Consider the following 25,098-nt stretch of genomic DNA (forward strand, 5'->3'; position numbering starts at 1 on the left):
AAAAAATTTTCTTCACTTTGTTTGTTTGTTTGTTTTTGTTTTGTTTTTTTTTTTTTAAATTTCTATTTAAATTCATGATCTAAATACAATTTTGGTAAAAAAAAAAAATTGATCAGACTTTATTTACATAGCAAGGTGGAGAGGGAAAACTAAAAAATTTACAAAGAGAAACCAAACTTATTTCTCTTATCAAAAGAAAAACCAATCTAAGTAAGAATAATTTCAATTTTACAACGATCATTTTCATTTGAATCTTTTAAGTATGAATTTCAGATTCTTTAGTTTGAACAACGACTCGTTTGGCTGTCTGCTAGTTTGCGCGTATTTTTTATTCCTACTTTTATTTTCTTTTATTTTTTTGATTGAATTCATAATAGCTATTTTTGTTAGGTTTGCTCTATTGTAATCTCGGCATTACATATTCAAATCAAAAAAGAATCTATCCGTATGTGAGATAAAATTGCGTACATCTTTTCTTTTCCAAGCCTCATGCATTGTAACCACAATTTATACACATTAGGCTCTCGGAGCCATCTAATAGGATATACCAAGACACCATTTCTGAAAAGGCCAATTAAGACTAAACGATTTAATGGCTTGTGGTATGCCAGTTAATACGACCGAGAATTCATAGGCAAAAATTTATCAAAAAAATAATGGGTGACTACTCCAAATACAACGATTGTATGATACAACCCACACTTCAAATAAATTTAGACCACATTAATTTTATAGGTCCATTTATATATATGAGTTTTGGGTCCATTTCGGATCCATAGCATTGCTCGTGGTAAACAAGCACAGGTTATGAGAGCTGCGAAGAATGCAACATCAATATTATCTTAGCAGACCTCTTTTTCAAGCTTTGATTTTGATTTGTTACATTCCAAAATTTATTAGTGTAACTCTCTTGCTATATTGAACATTTCACAGTATGAAACTAGGAAGAGATGGAAAATTACTAATACAGCAGATAGCAACAATCTCTTTGTCCCTTCAAATTTAAATCAGAAGCATAGCAGAATATTAACATTCTTTACAACAAAAGATGGAGCGCCACTATGGAAAACAAAAATAAAACGTTGTCTCAATCCATAAGTTCTCTTGGACTGGCACTTGGTATGAAAAACATCCACAAATACAAATATCTGCCATCACATCGTAGAGTTTTGATCATTGAATCTGTAATTCCACCTCAAGTATGACATTCATCACACCTTGACGAATGTTTAGCATAAACAATAATATTCAAGTAATTTTCACATATTAAGAGCTAAAACAACAAGTACTGGTCTATAATTGAGTAAAAATATACACAAGTGTCTCAATCTGATCTGCTTTGACACAGATATTATCCTTCTTGTATGCTTGGTTGTCTTCTACTTCGGTTTCAGTTTCAAGGAAGCGCTGTGAAGACATTCACATGTAGTATCAAGATAATGAAACAAAACAAAACAAAAACACTATAAATTGCAAGGAGAAAATTGAAGTAAAAAAGTATCTACCTATTGATACAATAACGCTTTCCTGTGGGGGGTGGGCCATCATCAAAGACATGGCCAAGATGAGCATCACAAGCTGCACAAAGAACTTCTTGGCGAGGCATGAAAATAATTGACAAATCCAACTTCGACTTCACATTGTCCCCTATGGTTTGATAATAAGATGGCCAACCAGTTCCACTATCAAATTTGGTTGATGATCTAGAGGACAGAATATATATATATATATATATAGCACCAATCAGTTCCATGGGAAGTTGGAAAAAGAAAAGAAAAGAAAACACTTGACAGTTCTTATAGCAGAATGCTTAATAAAAGTATGCTACTTACTCAAATAGAGGAGTGTCACAACAGATGCAATGGTAAGTACCAGGAGTTTTGGTGTTCCAATATTCCCTGGACATGTATAAAATAGCAGATGAAATAGATGGACAACGAATTCTCTAAGCTAAGTGATTTTTTTTTTTTTTTGGGGGGGGGGGGGGGGGGGGGGGGTGGAATAGTGTACAAATTTTTTGTTGCGCATTGAAGTTCCATCTAATTACAAGGCCTATGGTACCTGCGGGTGAGAGGTGTGGTTAGAGGTAGTCCGGGAAGATGGCGGGCACTTCAATGGCCTGAGATCACCGGAGGTGGAGAGGAGGAGGTTAAGGCAAGCTTGAAGAGGGAGAGGTTGGCAGTGATAGACCTTAAACACTAATGTAGAGTGTGAGAGAGGGTGTTTAAACATGAGACTTGGTTGTATTGTTGTTGTGCCTCGCTACATATACGATATGTTATATAGGCCACAAGAGTATTGGAGCCCAAGCAAACTGTCGGATAGGTGGCTCGTTCTCCTCAACTCTGCCAGAAGTGATGTAAGCCCTTCTGCCGTCTGTGGCTTGACGGCAAGCGGAGAGCAACGTTTCATGGCAGGCGGAAAGTAACGTTTCGTATGTGCATCGGATGACATGAATGTAAGGTCATTGTTGCCTCTTCTCCAAACCTGGTCAAGATGGAGTCGTCTTAGCAAGAAGACAACCATCTCGACGATCCCCTGACCTCAGCCGCCAGTCCAGTATCCTCTAATGATCTCGAGCAGTAGTGCCTGGGTCTTGCTCCCAACTCAGGCATCCAAGTAGGTGAATGGGCTAGGGCCCACCCTAATGTTTCGGAGAGCCAGGACTCGCTTCCAAGCGACCAAGCACGAGAATGGGCCGCGGGCATATCTCAATGTTTAGGAGAGGGGCTCGTTTCTAAGTAACCAAGTAGGAGAATAGGTCACAGGCCTATCTCAATATTTAGGAGAGCCAGTGTTTATCAATCCAAGTCTAAGTGAACTGGGGGCTGATTGTATTGTTGTTTTGGTCTTGGAGCGAGGTATGAAGGACCATGGGCCCTACAGGGCCATGGTGCTGCTTGTTGCAAGGCTCTTCATATCTGAATATATTTGGGCTTATATGTATGCTCCCGCTTAGGCTAAGCATATAGACTTGGTTTTACGTAGTGCCTTGGCACATGGCGCCTGTAGGGCTCGCCATGTATCAAACATACGACATGCCCGCGTGGTGCCTTATTGGTCTGCCACATGGGTAGGGTTTTGGTGATGTGACACCTGTAGGGCTTGCCATGTATTAGGCTTGATACAAGTACCCACAATAATGCCCCCCTGTACAGATTCTCTTATAGCTAATGAGAGTATTTGTACATGACTGTGTTAAAAAGTTTGAAAATATTAGCTCATGCAGACAAATATTCAAATAGAGTCGTCTAAAATTAGGCTTTTGATACAATGGGGGAATTTGGATTGCTCATGGAGAGTTTACATTTTAAGTTTCATCCAGAGCAAGCCAGCCGGATGAAGATGTGGGCTTGTTGGGCGATGGCTTGATTCCACGGAATCTTCACCACTTCACAGGAGATTTCAGCTCCGTTCCATAGGGCACCAAATTCTGCCCATCACCCTTTCCATGCCGCTAAGAGGGGGCCATGGCCTTGGTGTTAGGATAGCCCATGATTTGGCTCATAAATTGGGCCTTACTTCCCCTTTTTTCGTGTTTGTAATGATGACGAGGTGGAAGAGTCCGCTAGAATGTAAGTGCATGTAGTGTTGGAGGAAGTTGGGGCGAGCGACGCCCTCAGTGTTGAAGAAGAGGATGTTGACCGGAATGTTCTGGGGGATGTTTGGCTGAACGTTGCGGGAAGCGCTCTCTTCTCCCATGTTGAGATCTGCAAAGTTCTCTGTGTCTCACCCAAGTCCCAAATCTTCATTTGGGTTTTCCAACGGTGTTGACATGATGGAGATGTGGTGGTCTAGATCTCTCAATGTCGGTCTTTGTAAGAGGATATTGGTGCGGATCCTCTTGAAATGTGGGATTAATACCTGATTTGCCTGGCAGGTGGATCCCTAGAGAGTGAGGTTGATTTCTTGGTTTAGCAAAAACCAAGTGTGGGACAATGGTATTGTGTAGAGTTCTGGAATGGTTAGTGCCTTGTACCGTCCTCTTATTTTACCCCGGAATTCTTCCGGCACCTTTATGACTGAATGAGTGAATATTGGGTGTTGGATCCAAGGGGATTCGAATAGCAGATCTTGGAATTGCCATGGAAGGATGGGGAGCATCTTTCGAAAGAACTAACACACCGGGCAGCGGTGGTGAGTAGAATGGAGCTTGAAGCTCTCTATTTTGAACCTCTTTGGTTTAGAGCCTTGTTCACCGGCCGCCAAACGATGTTATCTCGGTGTCCCTCTACTCCGGAAGCCATTTAGAGAGAATGGCTTGTTGAAGTTAAGAGGAGAGTGTTGGCGAGTGGATATGAATTAGCTTTAGAGCAAACCATTAATAGCTGCTGATTTTGAGCTGCCATGGTAGCGTACAATAGCTTTTTGGAGAGTCTAAGGTTATTGTAGTCTGTTTTTAGTGTTTGTAATAAGCAAAGAGAATTTTTGATTGGTTTAAGGATTTTTCCTTGGGAAGGTACAATCTTAGTATGTATATATATTTATAAGTATATATATATATATATACATTGTATTTTTGCCACAAAGAACCTATACTCCATATGAAAAAAGGAAAAAAAAAGGTCATTGTTGAGAGTTCTTGAAAGGATTTTAAGGAGTGTTTTGTTGGTTGCTTCAGGTTGTCTATTCCCCTGGGGATAGTAAGGTGTTGATTTATGGTGTGTGATGTCGTAGGAGACCAAGAGTTGCCTGACTTAGCGGTTGACAAAAGGGGTCCCATTATTTGACAGGATTACTCTGGGTATACCAAAACGACATATAATGAATTCTCGAATGAAATTAGAGACAGCGGCTCCTATTGCCTTTTTCAGGGGGATAGCTTCTACCCACGTAGTGTAAGTCTCTGTGGCCGTTACAATCCATATGTGTCCCTTTGACGGTGGAGAGATGGGGCCAATAAGATCCATAGCCCACGTGTGGAAAGGCCATGGTGAGCTTGAACTATGCAGATCGGTGGCTGGTGCGTGAATAAGGTTTCCATGGAGTTGACAAGGTTTGCAGCGTTTGGCATACATTTTGGCGTCTGCTTCCATGGTAGGCCAATAATAACCTATATGCAAAAGATGTTGGAATAGCATGGCTCCACCTTGGTGCTCCGACCCATGAGCAAGTTCTAAAACTTTATAGATTTCTGCTCCTGATAAGCAGAGTAAAGGCTTCTCGTCAAAGTCATGCCAAAAAAGTTACCCTTCTTGCAAAAAGAATTTCGGAGCTCGCTTCTTGATTATTGGGGCTGCAAAGCGGTCTGGCGGCAATGATGCTTCTTTGAGGTAATCTATATACACCTGACGCCAGTCGGAGGTGAAATATGTGAAATTGCATTTAGCTTTTGGAGGGAATTCCTGGCATTTGGTGCACTTTCCTTGAAGGTCGTTTGCTTCCTTGGCCATGGTAGGCCAATAATATCCTTGTTGTTGTAGCCTCCTATAGAGGCTTACGTCTCCTATTTAGCAAGAAGGGTTGTGAACCCCCTCTAGCTTAGACTTGGCTTTGGTAAGGTCGATGCATCGTGCTAGCAGACTCCCAGGCCCTCTGTAGTAGAGGACTCCTTAGTAAATCGTGAAGTGTTTGATTTTGCACAAAGATAGTTTACCTGAGAGGGCGTAGAGCTCGTCGATGATTGGGGCTCTCCAGTCGGCGGGTTCTTTTTTGGGAAAGATAGTTGTTACTGAGCACAGCATGGAGCGCTTCAGAACTTCTATCTTAGTTGATTCTTCCGCAAATTCTACCTTAGAAGCCAAGGTAGCAAGAGAGTCCAGGTGTCGATTATTGGAGCAAGGCGCGTGTTCTATCTTTACCATGTCAAATTTTTCTTCAACCTTTAGACAATGGTTCTGTATGAGGCCAAAGGGAGCTCTTTGATAGCATAGTCTCCATTGGTCTGCTTGACCACCAGATTAGAGTCGCCTTTGATACATAGGAGACTTACTCCTAGGTGGAGTGCTGCCATAAGCCCTAATATCAGGGCTTCGTATTCTGCCTCGTTGTTAGAGCATTTAAAATCCAGTTTATATGACAAATTGACTTCAGTTTGATTTGGGGAAATAATGACTATTCCAGCTCCTCCCCCTTTAGAGGTGGACGATCCATAGAAGCTCAAACTCCATTCTCCTTCGGTGTTTACTTCATCCGCTTGGAACTCATCTCTTGGCAATTCATCCAAGGGCGGCTCATGTTCTCCACTGGGGAAGTGAGCCAAGAGGTCGGCGAGCGCTTGACTCTTGATGGCCTTGGGAGCTTTGCAAGTGATGTCATATTCTGCTAATGATAGGAGCCAGCGGGCCGGCCTGTCGGAGAGTGCTGGTCTAGTGAGGAGATATCGGATGGGATCACTCATGGTCATAAGATGGATGGGGTAAGAAAGAAGGTAATGGCGGATCTTTTTGACGGCAAAGACTAGGGCGAGGCAATGCCGCTCAATGGTGAAATATCGGGTCTCAACCCCTTGGATGACTTTGCTTATGTAGTACACAGGTCGTTCGAGTCCGTCAATTTCCTGGGCGAGCAGAGCTCCGACTAATTTCGGCATGGAAGTGATGTAGAGGAGTAAGGGCCTCGCCGGCTGAGGAGGAGTCATGGAGAGAGGGGAAGTTAAAGCTGACTTCACTCCTTCGAATGCTTGTTGGTGTTCCTTATTCCAAATGAACCTGACATCCTTCTTTAGTAATGAATTGAAGGGTTGTGTTATTTTGGCCATAGCTGGGATAAACTGTCTCAAGTAAGATGCCCGACCAAGGAAGGTTCTCAACTCGTCTAGATTGGTTAGTCGTGGCATATTTTTTATGGCGGCGACCTTTGCTGGGTCGGGGTCTATCCCATGGCGATGAACGATGTAGCCAAGGAACTTGCCGGCAGTGACTCCAAATGCACATTTAAGCGGGTTCATTCGGAGTCTGTATTTCTTACAATGTTCAAACACTCTTTGGAGGTCTCTAAGGTGACTAGTCTCTTCTTTGGATTTTACTATCAAATCATCAATGTAATATTCCAAGGATTTGTGCAACATATCGTGAAAGATGGCTGTCGTAGCTCTCTGGTATGTTGCTCCCGTGTTTTTTAATCCAAATGACATTACAGTATAGAAAAAGTTACCTAAGGGAGTGCGAAATGCTGTCTTAGGGGCATCCTTTGGAGCCATCTTGATTTGGTTGTAGCCGCTGAAGCCATCCATGAATGAGAACATATGGTGCCCCGCCGTTGAATCAATCAAGGTGTCTATGTTTGGGAGTGGGAATTCATCTTTGAGGCAAGATTTGTTTAGGTCTCTGAAATCGACGCATACTCAAATTTGACCGTTCTTTTTGATAACTGGGACGATGCTAGAAAGCCAGGAAAGATGTTGGATGGGTTTGATAAATCCTGCTCCAAGCAGCTTCTCCACTTCGTCCTTGATGTTGAGCTCCACCTCGGGCTTATAAAATCTTACACCTTGCTTGACTGGGCGAGCCAGGGGAATGACATTCAAATGGTGCATGGTAACATCTTTGTCTAGTCCTGGCATTTCTTCATATGTCCATGCGAAAACGTCCGAATACTTCTTGATCAACTCGATGAGGGGGCCCTTTTGTTCTGCTGGCAGATCTTTGCAAATGAAGATAGGACGCCTGGGTTCTCCTTCAGGGGCTATGTTGATTTCTTCTAGTTCTTGCTTTTGGGGCCGAGGGCCATCCTGTAAACACTCCGGAGCAGGTCGGACTTCTTGTAATCCATCTTGCTTAGGATTGTAACCGAGTTGGCAGGGACTTGGTTAGGAGATGAAATGGTTGCCTTGGCAAGGGCTCCATCCAAATGAGTTATTGCAGGACAATTGAATTTGTCAAAGTGTTTACCTGTTATTGGAAAAAGCACAGCTTTTTTTCCCCTTCTACTCTTCTTGTCTTTGTTTTTTTTATTCTTTGCCATTGGCGGTCGTTAGGCCAGCGCAGACAAGGTGTAGCAACAGTGATCTTCTCCACTTGGTTCATGATGGGCGATTGCTACTTTGTCTAGCTGGGGGTCGGTATTGGTAACATTTGCTAACCCTACGCACCGTTATAAACGGTATACCACTCAGCCATCTTTTGTTTGAAACCTGGTGACTTTACGGAGCTTTCTTGAGGGCTCTGATTTGGTGAATGTCTTTCTGAGAGGTGGCGATGAATCTTCTTCAGAGACGTCATCCCAATTGGGTATGGGAGTTCCTTGAAGTGGCAGGAGAGGTTCATCTTCATCGACATGATTGTAAAACACTGCATCTGCCATGTGAGCTTCATTTACTCGAAAGGGTTTTTGAGAGCCAGCTATGGCTACTACCTCATTGTTGTAGATTGCTTTGACACATTGATGGTAGGTGGAGGGGATCGCAACATATCTGTGAAGCCAAGTTCTCCCTAGCAGAGCCTGATAGGTCGTCTCTACTTCTATAACATGGAACTTAGTGGTAGAGCGGATTGGTCCCATTGCTAAGTCTAATTGGACATGACCTATGGTTTTGATTTTTTGGCTTCCAAAACCGGTGATGGAGATGGGTTGTCTGACTAAGTGCATTTGTGGGATCCCAGCTGCCTGGAAAGTAGAATAAGGCATTACATTGAGTGAAGCCCCTCCATCCATGAATCCCCTTTGAAACTCCATCCTATTGATGAATACTGAGACGTAGAGGGGACGGTTATGTGGGAACAGTACTTGTTTGTTTGCCTCGGTAAAGGTTATTGCCAAGGAGTTATCCCGAAATACTTTCCTTACTGATCCGCTTACACTTATGCATGCTTCACCATTTTGCTCTGCAAGTCTTAAAAAGGCTTTGGTGGCTTCAAAGCGTGTTGCTTCAGACAGGCCGAATTGGTCGAAGAACCATTTGAACTTTGTCGATTTCTTAAGCGCTATCACACGCCTGGTCTCAAAGTCCGGACAAGTGGAAGCTGCGAGTTCAAAGAGCTCACACACCATCGACTCTTTGTAGAAATTTAATGTATAAAGAGAAAAAGAGAATTGTATTATTGATTGATGTTTGTAATTGTTACAAGATTGATAAATTACAATTCCTATACAATCTATATATAGAAGAAAATGTGGTAGTAGGTGTAGTGGAGGTGATAGTGGGTTAGGTGAAGTGGAGTGTGTGGTGAAGTGGAGATAGGTGAAGTGGAGTGTGTAGTGGAGTAGGTGTAGTGGAGGTGATAGTGGGTTAGGTGAAGTGGAGTGTGTGGTGAAGTGGAGATAGGTGAAGTGGAGTGTGTAATGGAGTAGGTGAAGGTAAAGATGGGAAATTCTAACAGCCCCCCGCAAACTCAAGGAGGAGAGAAACTAACCAACTTGAGTTTGGAGAGAGTAACAAAACAAGAAAATACATAAAAATAAAAAAGGATAGGAGACACTGTATGGTCGTGTCAGACCGTTGGTGAAGACACTGTATGGGGTGTCATAACGTTGTAGAGGACACTGTATGGTGGTGTCAGACCGATGTAGAAGACAGTTTATGGGGTCATGTAGGACCGTTGTAGAAGACAGTTTATGGGGTCATGTCGGACCGTTGTAGAAGACAGTTTATGGGGTCATGTCGGACCGTTGTAGAAGACAATGTTGTGACAGTTTACGGAGTCTTGCTGGACCCTTGTAGAAACTAACCGGAATCAATGTCGAGACAGTTTACAGAGTCTTGTCGGACCCTTGTAGAAACTAACCGGAATCTATGTCGGGACAGTTTATAGAGTCTTGTCGGACCCATGAAGGAGCCAACCGGAATTAATGTCGGGACAGTTTACAGAGTCTTGTCGGACCCTTAAAGGAGCTAACCGGAATCAATGTCGGGACAGTTTACAGAGTCTTGTCGGACCCTTGAAAAAGCTAACCGGAATCAAATGTTGGGACAGTTTATAGAGTCTTGTCGGACCCTTAAAAAATGCACCCTCAAAAGGTGTGCCCAATTTTGTAAAAAGGCGTGCCATCAAAAGACGTGCCCAATCCATAAAAAGGCGTGCCATCAAAAGGCGTGTCCACTTTATCAAAAGATGTGCCATGAAAAGGCGTGCCAGTTTGTCGGGCGGCAAGAGGCGCGCGATGCGCGTGGCTGGCCCTGGCTATTTAAAACAAGGTTGAGGCGAAGGCTGTGCATACGAGTCTGAAACCTCTGAACGCTCGGAGAGCTTGTCTCTGCAAATCTTGAAACACCCGGAAACCAACCCTTCTCTGAAACACCTAGCAACTCAAAAACATGGCCTCTTCTTCCCGTCCAGTTACCCAGAACCTGCTCACGCTCTTTCCAGAACTGAACGAGCCCACAAGAGAAATAACTGGTGCGGTGGCCAGTGAACCGCAACCAAACACCTCTGGTTTTGCTCCATTGAACTTTCCGATGCGGTCGGTGGAGCAAAAAATGGCGATGCAAACTGATATTGAGGCTAATCAGTATACGCTGAAGTCATGCGTGGAAACCATGACGGCGGTCACAAATTTGTCGAACCGGCTGCAGAGTAGGACAAATGAGGTGCAGCATTTAAACTCCCAACTGGCTCTGCTCCAACGCATGTATAAGGATGCGCGAGCAGAGATAAGCGTGCTAAGGACAGAAAACAAGGAGCTGAAGCGGAAGGCCACCGTGATGTTCCGATTTGGAGGACCGCCATATACGGCAGTGGAGGAGCAGGGAGTAAATGTGCTCGGTGGCGTGGGAAATCCGGAGGCAACACCGTCAAGGGCCGGCCAAGACGGAGGCAAGAAGAAGAGACCGGCGGCAGAGTAGAGAAGAAAAAGCCCGCCTGTGGATGTGGTTGTTTGGGTTTGTTGTTGTTGTTGTTTTTTTTTTTTTTTTTTTTTTTTTTTGGTGTAAAATTGTGATCAGGGCGAAATCCCGATAGAAATAAAATGAGTGTATTGTGCAAATCCGAATGGCTTGAAGGTACAAGACTGAGCAGAAAAAATAAATGGAATGAATTTTTTTTTTTATTTTTTTTTTTTTAATAATAATAATAATAATAATAATAATAATAATAAATAGGTATCATGGAGTGGGCGGTGATAAAAATATGATTTAGAAAAAAAGAGGAAGGTGGTGGAATGATGGGTCAAAAAGTAGAATAAAACAGAAAAAAAAAAAAAAAGAAAAGGTGCACATGAGTTGGTATGTCAAAAAGTAGAATAAAAACAAAAGTGCACATGGGTTGGAAAGTAACATGACCTCGTCAATTATTTGTCCATAACCAGTTCCTTTCTCCTTAAACCAGTATGGGATTTTTCTCTTGGTAAATATGATGTTATCATCGGGGAGACCCGGCAAAGCAAATGTCTCTGTAACATAGAACAAGAACCTGGGAATGCCGAGGCGAGCACCAAGGTCGGCAGTCCAGGGATGGAACATGTCGCTGACGATGCAATCAGGGCGGCGTCGTTTGAAATGATCGCCGATGACCTGCGATTTTGGACGCCGATCACGAGGTTGAGATTTTCCGGCGAGGAAAAGAAGCAGAAGCTTCCGAGATCGCAGGATTCGCCTCTGATGGTGACGACGTAGGCGAATCGGACGGCGATGATGAGAACACCGAAGACAAAGAGTCGAACCAGAATGTTCCTCAGTAAGCTTGGCTTAGACTCCATAGCTCTCTGTATATACTAAATCTAGAGAGAGATGTGGAATTTGTGGCAGCGGAGTGAAGGAATGTGTGGAGGTTCGGCGGGCGGCCAAGGCGAGGCTGCCGCCCGCCGGTGAAGCAGAATTACTAGCTTCTTAACCTTGCTCTGATACCATGTAGAAATTTAATGTATAAAGAGAAAAAGAGAATTGTATTATTGATTGATGTTTGTAATTGTTACAAGATTGATAAATTACAATTCCTATACAATCTATATATAGAAGAAAATGTGGTAGTAGGTGTAGTGGAGGTGATAGTGGGTTAGGTGAAGTGGAGTGTGTGGTGAAGTGGAGATAGGTGAAGTGGAGTGTGTAGTGGAGTAGGTGTAGTGGAGGTGATAGTGGGTTAGGTGAAGTGGAGTGTGTGGTGAAGTGGAGATAGGTGAAGTGGAGTGTGTAGTGGAGTAGGTGAAGGTAAAGATGGGAAATTCTAACACTCTTCCATCTCGTCATAATGCGAAAGCATCATGACCGTCTTGCCGTTATCCTTGTGGCGTGGGAGAGAATCTTTCAAGGTATCTTCTGTTTGGCAGGGTAGCTCCAAAGGGTCGTCAGACATCATTTTTCGAACTAGGGATCTAAGTGCCCAATATTCCGTGGCAGGATGTTCATACAGTGTCCTCTACAACGTTATGACACCACCATCCAGTGTCTTCACCAATGGTCTGACACGACCATACAGTGTCTCTTATCCTCTTTTATTTTTATGTATTTTCTTGTTTTGTTACTCTCTCCAAACTCAAGTTGGTTAGTTCCTATCCCCCTTGAGTTTGCGGGGGGCTGTTAAAATCCACCTACTCTCCACCTACTTCACCCACTTAAACCTACTCCACTAAATCTAACCCACTACACCACTACCACCTCACCTACTCCACTAAACCTAACCCACTACACCACTACCACCTCACCTACTCCACTAAATCTAACCCACTACACCACTACCACCCCACCTACTCTCCACCTACTTCACCCACTTAAACCTACTCCACTAAATCTAACCCACTACACCACTACCACCTCACCTACTCCACTAAACCTAACCCACTACACCACTACCACCTCACCTACTCCACTAAACCTAACCCACTACACCACTACCACCTCCACTTCACCTACTCCTTACCTACTACACACTCACCCTCTTCTATATATAGGAATCATGAATCATTGTAATAGATATCAATATATCAATCAATAATAATACATACAATTTATTCTCTCTCTTTCTCTATACATTATTTCTTACACAATAGTCTACCCGCGCTTGATCCTTTTTGGTGATAGGTCGCCTTGGCTCGGGGAGGTGAACCTTTCCATTTTCTACCCAGGCATTGAGGAGTGCTTATGCCTTGTCCACTGAGATAGGTAGCGGTGGGGGAATTTGATCAAACTTTCTCTTTTTTGCCTGCGGGTCTCCTCTTTCTCTAGAGGAGCCTTCGGTTGCATATACAGCGTGGTTGCGTCGGTTAGGCCTCCATGAGGAAGGTTGAGGTGCCGTTGGCCACCATGAGTGGGGTTGTGATGCTGTCATTCATGCCCCCTAATCTTACTGTTTCACTTATGTTTCGGGCCGCAGCACATAGAACGGAAAAGTCAGGGAAGTGGTTGTTGACCAACTGGAGTTTATAAGTCATGAGCATCCCTTCGATACACAATGACACCAGTTGGTGTTCTTCCATTGGGTCTTGAATGTCTACTGCTTTTTCCCTAAAGTGGCGGACGTAAACGAGGATGTCCTCCCCAAGTCATTGTGTTTTCCTCATAAGATGAAGGGTGGTTAACCTTTCTTCAACGTAGAAGAACTTTATATAAAACTTTTTTACGGGGTCTTCCCATGAAGAGATAGAGTTAGCGGCGAGGTTGGCGTACCATGAGAATGCTCGATCTGTGAGGGATTTGGAGAATTCTCTCATGCGAAGGTTTTGGTCCTCTCGGTGAGCTCCAAGAGCGTCAAGAAAGTGTGAAACATGCTCCCCGGCATTCCCTTTTCATCTGTCGAAACGGACAAACTTCGGTACTGTATATCCTGCCGAATATGGAAGACTTGCAATGTGGATGGGGTAAGGGGGACGAAGGTCCAATGCTGGAGAGGCAGGGATGTGACCTTTGTTCGTCTAGAGTAGGCTGTGTATTTGCTCTTTTACTACATCCAGTGTTAATGGCTGGGAAGGGAAGGGGGTTGATCCGGCGGAAGAGCTGGAGAGCCAGTCGAAGCCACTGCAGTGGGAGCTCTGCTAATGGATCCAACTTGTGGTGGAGGTATTTGGCTGGGAGCTAATGGAGGGAGCGGGGCGATTGTTTGTCCTCCCACTTGGGTTTGAGGTAGTCCTTGAGAGTCCTTGAAAGGATTCTAAGGAGTATAGGTTCTTTGTGGGTGAGAGGTGTGGTTAGAGGTAGTCCGGGAAGAGTGGTGCTCACTTCATATGGCACCCAAAAAGAAAACTGGAACTGGAGCAGCGACATCCTAAGGTGGCGGTAGGGAGACCCTGGCGGAAACTTCGGAACACAACTCCGGCGGCTCTCCAGAAGAACAATCCTCTCAACCAGCATAGCGGTTCAGCTACGTGTATTAATTGAGAGCGTCACCTCTCTTCAACAGAACCAACAACTCTTAATAGATGCCCTACTAGCCTTACAAAGGGTACCTACACTTCCATCATCATCTAACCCCCTTTCATCATCACAAAATGGTACTCCGCCATTAGCCCAGAACGGCTCAGAAGCCAACCCCCCTCCACAAAACAACAATACAATCAAGTCTCATGTTTAAACACCCTCTCTCACACTCTACATTAGTGTTCAAGGTCTATCACTGCCAACCTCTTCCTCTCCAAGCTTGCCTTGACCTCCTCCTCTTCACCTCCGATGATCTCAAGCCATTGAAGTGCTCGCCATCTTCCCGAACTACCTCTAACCACACCTCTCGCCCACAGTACCCTTGGCAAACCCCGAGATCAATTACAAGCCAAAAAGTTTCTTTTTTTTTTTTTTTTTTTTTTTTATTCAAAGGAAATTAAAGAAAACAAAGAGTTACCAATACAACAACTCAGATGGTTAGTCCCTCACAACAGAAACTCCAGTCAACTCAGAGGGTTAGCCAGAAAGATTCATGATGCTAACTTATTACTTTTTTTTTTTGTTGTTCAAACAACAAATTCTCTAAGCCAAGTGATTTGGGAACAAAAATGGGTGACTAGGATCATTTTGCAATGGATTAGCCGCAGTTTCTGAAGATGCGAGATCCTCCCCCATATATCTTTACATGTTATGGTAAAGCTGTGGATGTTGCTTGGTGCAATGCTAAAACTTGGGTTGTTGAGCATGAGCACACTCAAGTCTAACCGCAATCACTTTGTCCAAAGAATGTCAAAGGTTAGGTCAATTCCACGACCCCTCATAGTAAAAATGATTAATGAGGACGAAGACTGGCTAATGTCTTCCCCTTTTTTTGCAGTAAGGTTATACTTTTTCCTTTTTCTTATTTTAAAGCAGTGATCAAAAGTATTAGACAAGTAGAATATGAAAAGGCAGCATACCCAGTGAAAGCCCTCTCAGTCCCCTTTTGTCGGGTTATGTAATATTGTTCCCCTGTGAGCCGCTTCTTCAATTCTTCATCACTTATGGAAACCCTGCCAGCCTCTGCACAAAATAAATCCATTAAATTTGAATTTCTTCATATCATATGTAGAAATTTAATGTATAAAGAGAAATAGAGAATTGTATTAATGATTGATTTATGTTTGTTGTATTACAAGATTGATTAATTACAATTCCTATACAATCTATATATAGAAGAAAATGTGGTAGTAGGTGTAGTGGAGGTGATAGTGGGTTAGGTGAAGTGGAGTGTGAGGTGAAGTGGAGGTAGGTGAAGTGGAGTGTGTAGTGGAGTAGGTGAAGGTAAAGATGGGAAATTCTAACAGCCCCCCGCAAACTCAAGGAGGAGAGAAACTAACCAACTTGAGTTTGGAGAGAGTAACAAAACAAGAAAATACATAAAAATAAAAAAGGATAGGAGACACTGTATGGTCGTGTCAGACCGTTGTAGAAGACAGTTTATGGGGTCATGTCGGACCGTTGTAGAAGACAGTTTATGGGGTCATGTCGGACCGTTGTAGAAAAACAGTTTATGGGGTCATGTCGGACCGTTTGTAGAAGACAGTTTATGGGGTCATGTCGGACCGTTGTAGAAGACAGTTTATGGGGTCATGTCGGACCGTTGTAGAAAAACAGTTTATGGGGTCATGTCGGACCGTTTGTAGAAGACAGTTTATGGGGTCATGTCGGACCGTTGTAGAAGACAGTTTATGGGGTCATGTCGGACCGTTTTAGAAGACAGTTTATGGGGTCTTGCTGGACCCTTGTAGAAACTAACCGGAATCAATGTCGGGACAGTTTACAGAGTCTTGTCGGACCCATAAAGAAGCTAACCGGAATCAATGTCGGGACAGTTTACAGAGTCTTGTCGGACCCATAAAGGAGCTAACCGGAATCAATGTCGGGACAGTTTACAGAGTCTTGTCGGACCCCTAAAAAATACACTATATGATGGTGTATATAGGCTGCCCAAATATATAGATATATGGATATATATAGTGAGCCCTCAAAAAGTCGCGCCCTCAAAAGGCGCGCCCACTTTATCAAAAGATGTGCCCTCAAAAGGCGTGCCCAATTCATCAAAAGGTGTGCCGGACATGATGGCGAGGCACGTGGGCGCCTTGGCTTGCGTGCCCGTTTGTCGGCTGGTGATAAGAGGCGCGCGATGCGCGTGGCTGCCTCGGCTATAAGACAGAGGCTGAGGCTGAGGCAGAGAAAAAGCTGCGAAAAACCTCGGAAAAAAACAAAAAACTCTTCTTCGTTTTGCTGAGAGAGATAGTCCGTAACACTCTGTTGTCTGAGAGAGATTTCTGAGAGAGATACACTGTAATACTCTGTGGCCCAAAAAATGGCTTCATCTTCCCGGAGTCTGCTCACTCTCTTTCCCGACCTCAATGAGTCAACAAGAGAGACAACTGGTGCGGTGGCACTGGAACCTCAACCAAGCGCACCAGGGTTTGCTCCGTTGAACTTTCCTATGCGGTCGGTGGAGCAAAAAATGGCAGTGCAGTCGGATGTGGAGGCCAATCAGTATACTTTGAAGGCATGTGTGGAAAGCACGACGGCGGTCACAAATTTGTCGAACCGGCTGCAAAGTAGGACAAATGAGGTGCAGCATTTAAACTCCCAGCTGGCTCTGCTCCAACGCATGTATAAGGATGCGCGAGCAGAGATAAGCGTGCTAAGGGCAGAAAACAAGGAGCTGAAGCGGAAGGCCACCGTGATGTTCCGATTTGGAGGTCCGCCATATGCTGCAGTGGAGGAGCATGGGGGTGTGAACGTGCTCGGTGGACTAGGAAACACGGAGGCAACACCGTCAAGGACCGCCCAGGACGGAGGCAAGAAGAAGAGACCGGCGGCAGAGTAGAGAAGAAAAATTCCGCCTGTGGATGTGTTGGTTTGTTTTGTTTTGTTGTTGTTGTTGTTTTTTTTTTTTTTTTTTTTTTTTTTTTTTTTTTTTTTTTTTTTTTGTGTGTGTGTGTGTGTAAAATTGTGAACGGGGTTGATCCTGGAGATGAATAAAATATGGGTGTTGTGCAAATTTATAAATTGTTGTTGTTGTTTTTTTTTTGTTTTTTTTTTTGTTTTTTTTTTTTTTTTTATGACGAAAAAATAAAATAAGATAAAGAAAAGGAAAGGGGGGTGTGGATGAGTGGGGATAAGAGTTGAAAATGATTACAAAAAATAAAATAAAAAAGAAAAGGAAAGTGGGAATCAAAACGGTGGGCTGGAAAGTGAGAGATATAGTAAAATAAGAGAAAGTGTGGAACAAGAGTAAGGAAAAGAATCATGGGTCACATGGTGTTCTAAGAAGAATAATAAAATGAAGGAGGGTGCCTGGTGCTTATTTATATATATATAATGTTTGTTTTTGTGGGGACCATCATGGACTGTGAATTCATCACCCCAGAAAAGGATATGACTCTCCCTGCTCCTTCAAAAACAAATAAGTATGCCCCACAATCTCATCCAATTCATCATCAAGTGAGAATATGTGCTTACTGATGTATAAAGCAGTATACCTCCTTTTGCTCAATCCTCGAGGGATAGGTCCAGGCCACCTTGTAGCATGGCCAGCCAAAGGAAAAGTCCTAAGAAGGGCAGCATGCCACAAACATTCTTCCCGAAACAGGTTAGCCCACTGCTTCTTCACACAAGATAGTTGCAACCATTCCGATATGGGAACACGAATGAATATTTCTATCAGTAGATGATCTGGAAGCTTCCCAAAAGGATTATCAGCAGAAATGAAAGTGGTACTTCTGCTACTATCATCTGTCATTAGGCTATGGAACAATGCTGAGAGAAGAAGGTGAGAGCAGAGAGGAGAGGTCTCTCTCTCTCTCTCAGCTTGGGACTTGAAAGAGAGATAGAAGGACGGCAGCTGGGGAGGAAGCACATGCAGAGTGATCAAGGTATGTGTAGAGGTCTGGCGGGCGGTCAAGGCGAGACTGCCGCCCGCCGGTGAAGCAGAATGACTAGGTTGTTAACCTTGCTCTGATACCATGTAGAAATTTAATGTATAAAGAGAAATAGAGAATTGTATTAATGATTGATTTATGTTTGTTGTATTACAAGATTGATTAATTACAATTCCTATACAATCTATATATAGAAGAAAATGTGGTAGTAGGTGTAGTGGAGGTGATAGTGGGTTAGGTGAAGTGGAGTGTGTGGTGAAGTGGAGGTAGGTGAAGTGGAGTGTGTAGTGGAGTAGGTGAAGGTAAAGATGGGAAATTCTAACATCATATAGCAAGAAGATAAATACAAGAGCCACTGTGAATTTTTAACCAATCATATGACTTTTCACTCCCAATTGACTTACACCCAGAACATAAAGAACACAAAATTAAGTCCAAAAATGCATTGAGTATATGCCAATCATGGCATAGTCATTTGTTTTAAGATTTCGCAAGTTGCTTATATTCTTGGTCAAATTCCTCATTTTATGCCTTATGGGTCAGGTCACAACTTTGAACTATTTGCACTAAGAGTGATCTCACATTTTGGCTATTTGGATCTTGGAAATAAATGGGAATTTGTAGAAGGAAAAGAAAATAGATAGCAAAAGCTTCAATTTTTATCACTTTTCCCTTCCCTTTTCCCGTTCCTCCAGAAATCTAAAATCTAAACACATCCTTACACTACGTTTGGTTCATGGATTTGGAAATGAATTTGAAAAGGAAAAGAAAAAAAAGGAGGTGACACCTTTTTCCTTTCTCTTTCTCTTTCCCTTTCCCTTTCCAAATCCATTTCTAAATCCATAAACCAAATACAGTCTTACGCTATGTTTGGTTAAGGGATTTGAGAAGGGATTTAGAAAGGAAAAAAGAAAATATAGGTAAAATATGAATAAAATCTATTTAATAAAGCAGAATGGTTTTTGAAAATATATAAAATATATGAGAGATACATTTTGTTTGAACGGCTAAAATAAATCTTACATTTATATTAATGGTTCAGATCAATTATAATTCCCGCCCAAACATTTCTCTCCTAAGCTTCCCACCTACCCACGTCTCCCCACCTTCCCTCTCTATCTCTCTCACCCTCTCTCCCTCTCTACTCTCACCCATGTCTCCTCCTCATTCCCTCTTTATCTCTCTCTCCCTCTCTATTCTTCTTGAACAGAACCACGAAAAACACCTCTCTCTCTCGCTCTCTCTCTCTCTCTCTCTCTCATTTCCCTTCCTTTCCATCCCATTCTTCTCTGTAATTCCCCATCTCTCTCTCCGTCTAAAATTGGTAGTTGTTTGAGCAAGAAAACCACCATTTGTTCCTCTCCAAATGCACTTCCACACCCATCTCCAAATCAAACCAAGACCAACACTAACTCCCAATTAACAGACACGAAAAAGCCATAAGAAGAGACTCTAAAGAAGGAGATCTTCGTCATCAAACACCGCAAGAGCCACGACATACCCAACTCAGTTCACCAGACGATCGAATGTACAGCCACTAGTACTGATACATCTGCATCTGAATCAACTGATCTTGGTAACAACAACAACAATATTCGTCGGAAACCCAAACCCGAACCCCCTATTCATGTCCTCCTCCATCTCTCCTAACCACAGCCTCGATGATGTTTCAAATTGTGGTGTGGTGGCTTTATCAGATTGGTTCGAAGAAGGAAAGACAATCTGATCTGAATATTAATATACCATGGCTTTGCTCTTCTTCTTCTCTGTCCTCTTCTTCCAAGATTTCTAGAGAGAGAGTGTGCTATTTTTAGAGGGGAGAGAGAGAGAGAGAGAGAGAGAGAGAGATTGATATTTATAAACAGAAAAAACTATATGTATATATGTATCAATTTTTATATATTAAATAGGGAATTTCAGAGAGAGAAATATTGGGTCTCGAGCGGCAGCTAATATGGAGAAGGATTTTGATTCAAAGCTGAGGATTGAGTGCAATTCTTCCAATGGAGGGAACATACCCAGATCTAAGAGCTTCACATTTAGGGCACCCCAAGAGAATTTCACCATCCAAGACTTCGAATTGGGCAGGATCTATGGTGTTGGTTCCTATTCCAAGCTCTCATTTTTCTTCCTCATATTTAATTTTTTTACTTTATTTATTTATTTGGGTTAATTTGGGATTATCCCTTTATTTATTTATTTATTTATGTATTATTATTATTATTGTGAATTAATTTGATTTATGTTGATTTGTTATGGTGTTTTGATGATTTATGTTCATTAGATGTTAATTTGAATGTCATGTTTCATCTATCTTTTTAGGATTATTTTAGATTGTTTATAGGTCAATTTATAATTTATTAAATAGTGGTGGATTACAATTATATTCTAATCCCAACATTATTTACACCGTGCCTAAATATACTAGTATACATATATTTCACACAGTTTTACACACTTTTTCTCTTACTTTTTTCAAATCCCTTACCAAATTCTCCAACCAAACACAGCGTTAAGGTTTTTCCACTACTTTGAAGATCAAATTTACTTACTTGGACTTTCATCTAGACCAAAATTCGTTTTGCAATTCAATACTTCAAAAACTGGGAAAGTTTCTTAACCAAATCACAGGGGAGTCAGATTCTTAAGATACTTAGTTCTTTACAAAATATAGCCAAAAAAAGAGAACGGTTTCGCACAATCATAAACATAAATTAATACCTCATTTCAACAATTCAATAGAAGCAATAAAAAACATACAAATTATATTATCTCATGACAACAAACATCAACAACAAAAAAAAAAAAAAAAAAAAATGAAGGAAAAAGTTGCATCAACTGTAAGTTTCTTCTAGAATTTCATCCATGAAGCATATTACCAAATTAAGAAAGATTACCTAATTGATTAAGTCACCATGAAAACCCTAAAAAAAAAGCAAAAAAGTGCTAGCACACTGAGAGAGAGAGAGAGAGAGAGAGACCTTGAATGTTGTCTGGTTTCTGAGAAGAAGCAGAGGAACCCATAGCACGAATTGAGACAGAAACCCCCCTTCTGGGCTTGCCTAACCCTCGAAAAGATAAAGAAAACTGTGATTTCGAATCAAAGTCAAAACGTGCTTTTGAGGAAGTGTTAGCTTGGAAGCTCAAACTCCTAATGATATGAGTGGCCATTGCTGACCCAATCTACTAGTTTCTGTAACTTTCTCTGTTGTATATGTCTACGCCGTTATTCGAAAATCTTATAATGCTGTGATGGTACATCAGAATCGATGCTCTCTACGTCTCAAACCACAGGATCTTTCAAGTTCTACATCAACTCAGATGTTCTTCATTAGTCTTCAACTGATTGGAATTTGATTGGTTCAGATCTCTTTATTATTATGCTCTGATGAGTATCTGATTTTTTTACCCTGACGACAAGTGGACCTTCGGTATCCACTACACTAATAGAGGCATTGCATTTGCCACGTCGACGCTAGATCTCCGCCCATATCTGTATGCTGCAATTGGGCTGGGCCTAGTTTGCAAATTTTAAGCCCTAAGCCCATCCAATGCCCAGCCCAACTGCTGAAACATATATCTATAACTATTATCTATAGAGTAATATGGGTCTCAATGCTGACCTTTGATAAAACTTTTAAAATCTCTAACATTTTTGTTATCTATGACATTGTATAAAAGAACGGAAAGGCCTTGTTTTTTCTATCAGAATTTTAGGTTTACCCTGCAAAACAGTGGAGTAACAGAGCTTGCAGCTTATATCTGTATCCTAGAAAGTAGTGGACTCTAGCTTCAATATGTCTAAACCATAAAAAAAATTTAAAATTGGGCAAAATGTTATAAATTAGCATTAACCGTAACTGGTAATTGCCATAAAAAAAATTTCATTGGAATGAAATCTATGTAGCAGCTTTGTGTGTATCAACTTCTCTTTTATTAAATCTTTAGATTTTAGAGGAATTGCTTTTAAGAATAGAAAGCACAGATATGCACTTCCCAACAATGAAAAAGGAAAATAAAATTTAAAAAAAAAATCTGAATAACTTTGGTTAGATCAACCAACTCAATCCATTTTTGCTGACAAAACAAAATTAAAGAACACAAAATTTTAACACTTGCGATAGAAAAACTGCACATAACTTCCCAATTTGTATTTAAGATTGCCCATTAGTTGTTTGTAATTAGATGACTGAGATCAAAAATGGCTTAAGAAGAACATAACCACAGGTGTAGCAATAGTAGCAGTGGTGGCAGTGATGATGGTGGGGGTAGAAACAGATCATCAAAAAAGTTGAACCAAAAAAAAAATGTCCCACAAAGAGGACTAGGTGTTGCTCTGCTTGAGAAGATTAGATTAGAGGAACAACAAAAGAAATATGCTCTTTAACTCTTCAATTAACTTGTATCACCAGTCAATTATTCATGTTTAGCTGTTCAATCTCAGTATACTTCCAATTCTAGGCATAACCCTTTGCAAACCAATCTTTCTCTGCCAAATTCGATATTTAGACTAGCCTCTTCAATCCCCAATGTAGATGTTTTGCATCCAAATTATGTTCCATTGCCAAAACCATCAAATGCTTCGAGTTTGGGCCAAGGTAATTGGGCTAATTTGTCGAATGGTGAGTACAATTTTAAAGGGGAGAACCATAGGTTGGATTTAACCCCATTTGGCCTCCCCCTAATATAATACAGAGGACACTGCAATTCTAGCAACAACCCTCTTCTTCATCAATAGTTAGTAATGGTAATAAGTCTATTATAATGTGTTCTTAATAGGTTTTTCATGATTGGGAATTTGAATTTTGGGGTTTGTGTGAATTGAAGAAGGACTAAACGAATTTGTGGAAATTGTAGGTGAATGTCTCATTAGGAACTTCATCATCATTTGACATCAATTATCATCAAATATAGCCCTCTTCAACGGTGAAGCCATTAATGCTATAAAGATGAAGCTCTTTCTATTCATTCAACACACTCGTTGAACACAACAAGCCTAGTGCATTCAAGAGCAATCAAGAGCTTTTATTATACTCCATTTGTACTTCCACTTTCATATCTGAGTGAGACTTAAATTACTTGAGAGCTTACACTTTCATATCTATCTCTTGTGAAAGAATATTTGTAAAAGAGAACAGTTGTACCTCTTATTCTTACTCCTTATTTTCTGAATGACACACCTGTAAGGTGAGGCATTTAGTTGAGTGGTCCTCAAATGATTGAAGTAAGTCCTTGTAAAATCCACAAGCTAGGTTAAGTTTGGTGGTGCATCTATTCATAGTGAAGAAATTCTCAAGAAGGTGTCTTAAGGAGTAAACGTAGGCCGGTGAGCCGAACCACTATAAATCCTTGTGTCAAGCTCTTATTTCCTTTTCTTTCATTTTCTCTGCATTCATTTATTATCATCTTTTTTATTACTTAGTCTTTGCTAATTTATTCCTAGACCAAAATTTTAAATTACCCAATTCACCCTCCTCTTGGGTTGCCTACATAAATAACAATTGGTATCAGAGCCTCGTCTCTAGTATTGTGACTTAACCGTCTTAGAGTGATCTATGGCAACCCCTAACTCCTCTCTTCCTAAAGGTCAAGCCTCAAACAGACCATCTTTCTTCAATGGCACAAATTTCAGTTATTGAAAAACCCGCATGATTATGCATATTCAATCCATCAACTATGAGGTTTGGAAAATCATATGTGATGGTCCTAAAGTCCCCACTAAAACTATAGATGGTATGTTAGTCCCCAAACTTGAAAGTGAGTGGACTAGTGCTGATTATAAAGATATTCAATCCAATGCCAAAGCTGTTAACATGTTATATTGTGCACTTGATGCTACTGAATTTAATAAAATATGCACTTGTGCAACTGCAAAAGAAATTTGGGGTAAACTTGTTATAACTCATGAGGGAACTACTCAAGTCAAAAAGTCTAAAGTGAGCTTGCTTGTTCACTATTACGAGCTCTTCAAGATGAAACCCGATGAGAATATATCCCAAATATTCACTCGATTTACAGACATTATAAATAGTCTTAAATCTCTTGGAAAGACTTATACTAATGCGGAGATTGTCAGAAAAGTTCTCCGATCATTGCCAAAAGTTGGGAGAACAAAGTTATTGCAGTGATAGAAGCAAGAGACTTGTCAACATTGAGTCTTGATAGACTAATGGGATCTCTCCTAACCCATGAAATCATCATGCAAGAAGGAAAAAAAGAAGAAGACAAAAATAAGAAGAAATAGATAGCTTTCACGTCTACCTCAAAGTTTCAAGAGGAAGAAGAAGATGATTCAGAGGAAGATGAAGAAATGGCTTTCATTACCAAAAGATTCAAAAGGTTTGCAAAGAAGAAACAAGGTGTAAGAAAGTTCTTCAGAAAAGACTTCAATAAAGATTTTCAAAAAGGGGAAAGTCACAAAAAATCTGAAGTTACTTGCTATGAATGTAACAAGCTTGGACATTACAAATTGGAATGTCCAGAGCTCAAAAAACAATTCAAGAAGGATAAAAAGAAGGCCATGATTGTAGCTTGGGGAGAAGACAGTGACGACAGCGACTTGGAGATGGATCTTTGCAAAAATAAAGTCGCAAATCTATGCTTGATGGAACTTGAAGATGAGGTAAATGATGACTCTTTCACTTTCGATGAATTACAAAACGTTTTTGATGAATTGTATGCTGAATTTTAAAAATTAAGTATGAAAAGTAATTGTCAAAAGACAATGATCTCAAGTCTATCTCAGGAAAAGGAATCCTTGACTTCTAAGATCAATACTTTGGAAAATAAAGTCTGACATTGGAAAAGGAGAAATAATTTTCAAAGGAAAAAGAATTCTTTACTTTAGAAGAAAAAGTAGATGATTTGCAAAAGGAAAATGAAATTTTGAAAAATGAGAAAATTGTCTTAAATGAAAACATAGGAGATTTAAAAAATGTTCTTTCAAAATTTACTTAAGGTAGAGATACCTTA

General features: G+C 41.3%; 2 protein-coding genes across 3 annotated transcripts; one reads left to right on the forward strand and one right to left on the reverse strand.

The window, feature by feature from the left end:
* Positions 1-974: 974 nt before the first annotated feature.
* On the reverse strand, positions 975-21,592 carry MSRB1 (methionine sulfoxide reductase B 1). Of its 2 annotated transcripts, XM_028195782.2 has the most exons (5): positions 21,108-21,592; positions 15,145-15,247; positions 1,833-1,898; positions 1,506-1,703; positions 975-1,407 (listed from the first exon to the last, which is right to left on the reverse strand). In XM_028195782.2, the coding sequence occupies exons 1-5, from the start codon at positions 21,295-21,297 to the stop codon at positions 1,380-1,382; spliced, it is 585 nt and encodes a 194-aa protein (XP_028051583.1). In that variant the 5' UTR covers positions 21,298-21,592; the 3' UTR covers positions 975-1,379. The 2 variants fall into 2 exon arrangements, with proteins under 2 accessions (XP_028051583.1, XP_028051593.1); XM_028195792.2 differs by lacking the exon at positions 1,833-1,898 and having other exon boundaries at positions 21,108-21,544.
* Positions 21,593-23,774: 2,182 nt separating this feature from the next.
* LOC145798296 (uncharacterized) lies at positions 23,775-24,254 on the forward strand. The gene has a single exon (XM_082885805.1). It carries the CDS (start codon positions 23,775-23,777, stop codon positions 24,252-24,254), a length of 480 nt encoding a protein of 159 aa, XP_082741931.1.
* The last annotated feature ends 844 nt before the right edge of the window (positions 24,255-25,098 follow it).

This window comes from Camellia sinensis, chromosome 8 (genome assembly GCF_055761805.1).
Source record: "Camellia sinensis isolate YWXY chromosome 8, ASM5576180v1, whole genome shotgun sequence".
Lineage (NCBI taxonomy): Eukaryota > Viridiplantae > Streptophyta > Magnoliopsida > Ericales > Theaceae > Camellia > Camellia sinensis.

Excerpts from the sequence above, each read along its gene's own strand:
- MSRB1 (XM_028195782.2), bottom strand. The coding sequence starts at position 21,297 with ATGGCCACTCATATCATTAGGAGTTTGAGCTTCCAAGCTAACACTTCC. Across the intron at positions 1,899-15,144 it reads ACTGAGAGGGCTTTCACTGG|GGAATATTGGAACACCAAAA; the intron begins GTATGCTGCCTT and ends ATACATGTCCAG. Across the intron at positions 1,408-1,505 it reads AAGCGTTATTGTATCAATAG|CGCTTCCTTGAAACTGAAAC; the intron begins GTAGATACTTTT and ends ATGTCTTCACAG.
- LOC145798296 (XM_082885805.1), top strand. The coding sequence starts at position 23,775 with ATGATTATGCATATTCAATCCATCAACTATGAGGTTTGGAAAATCATA.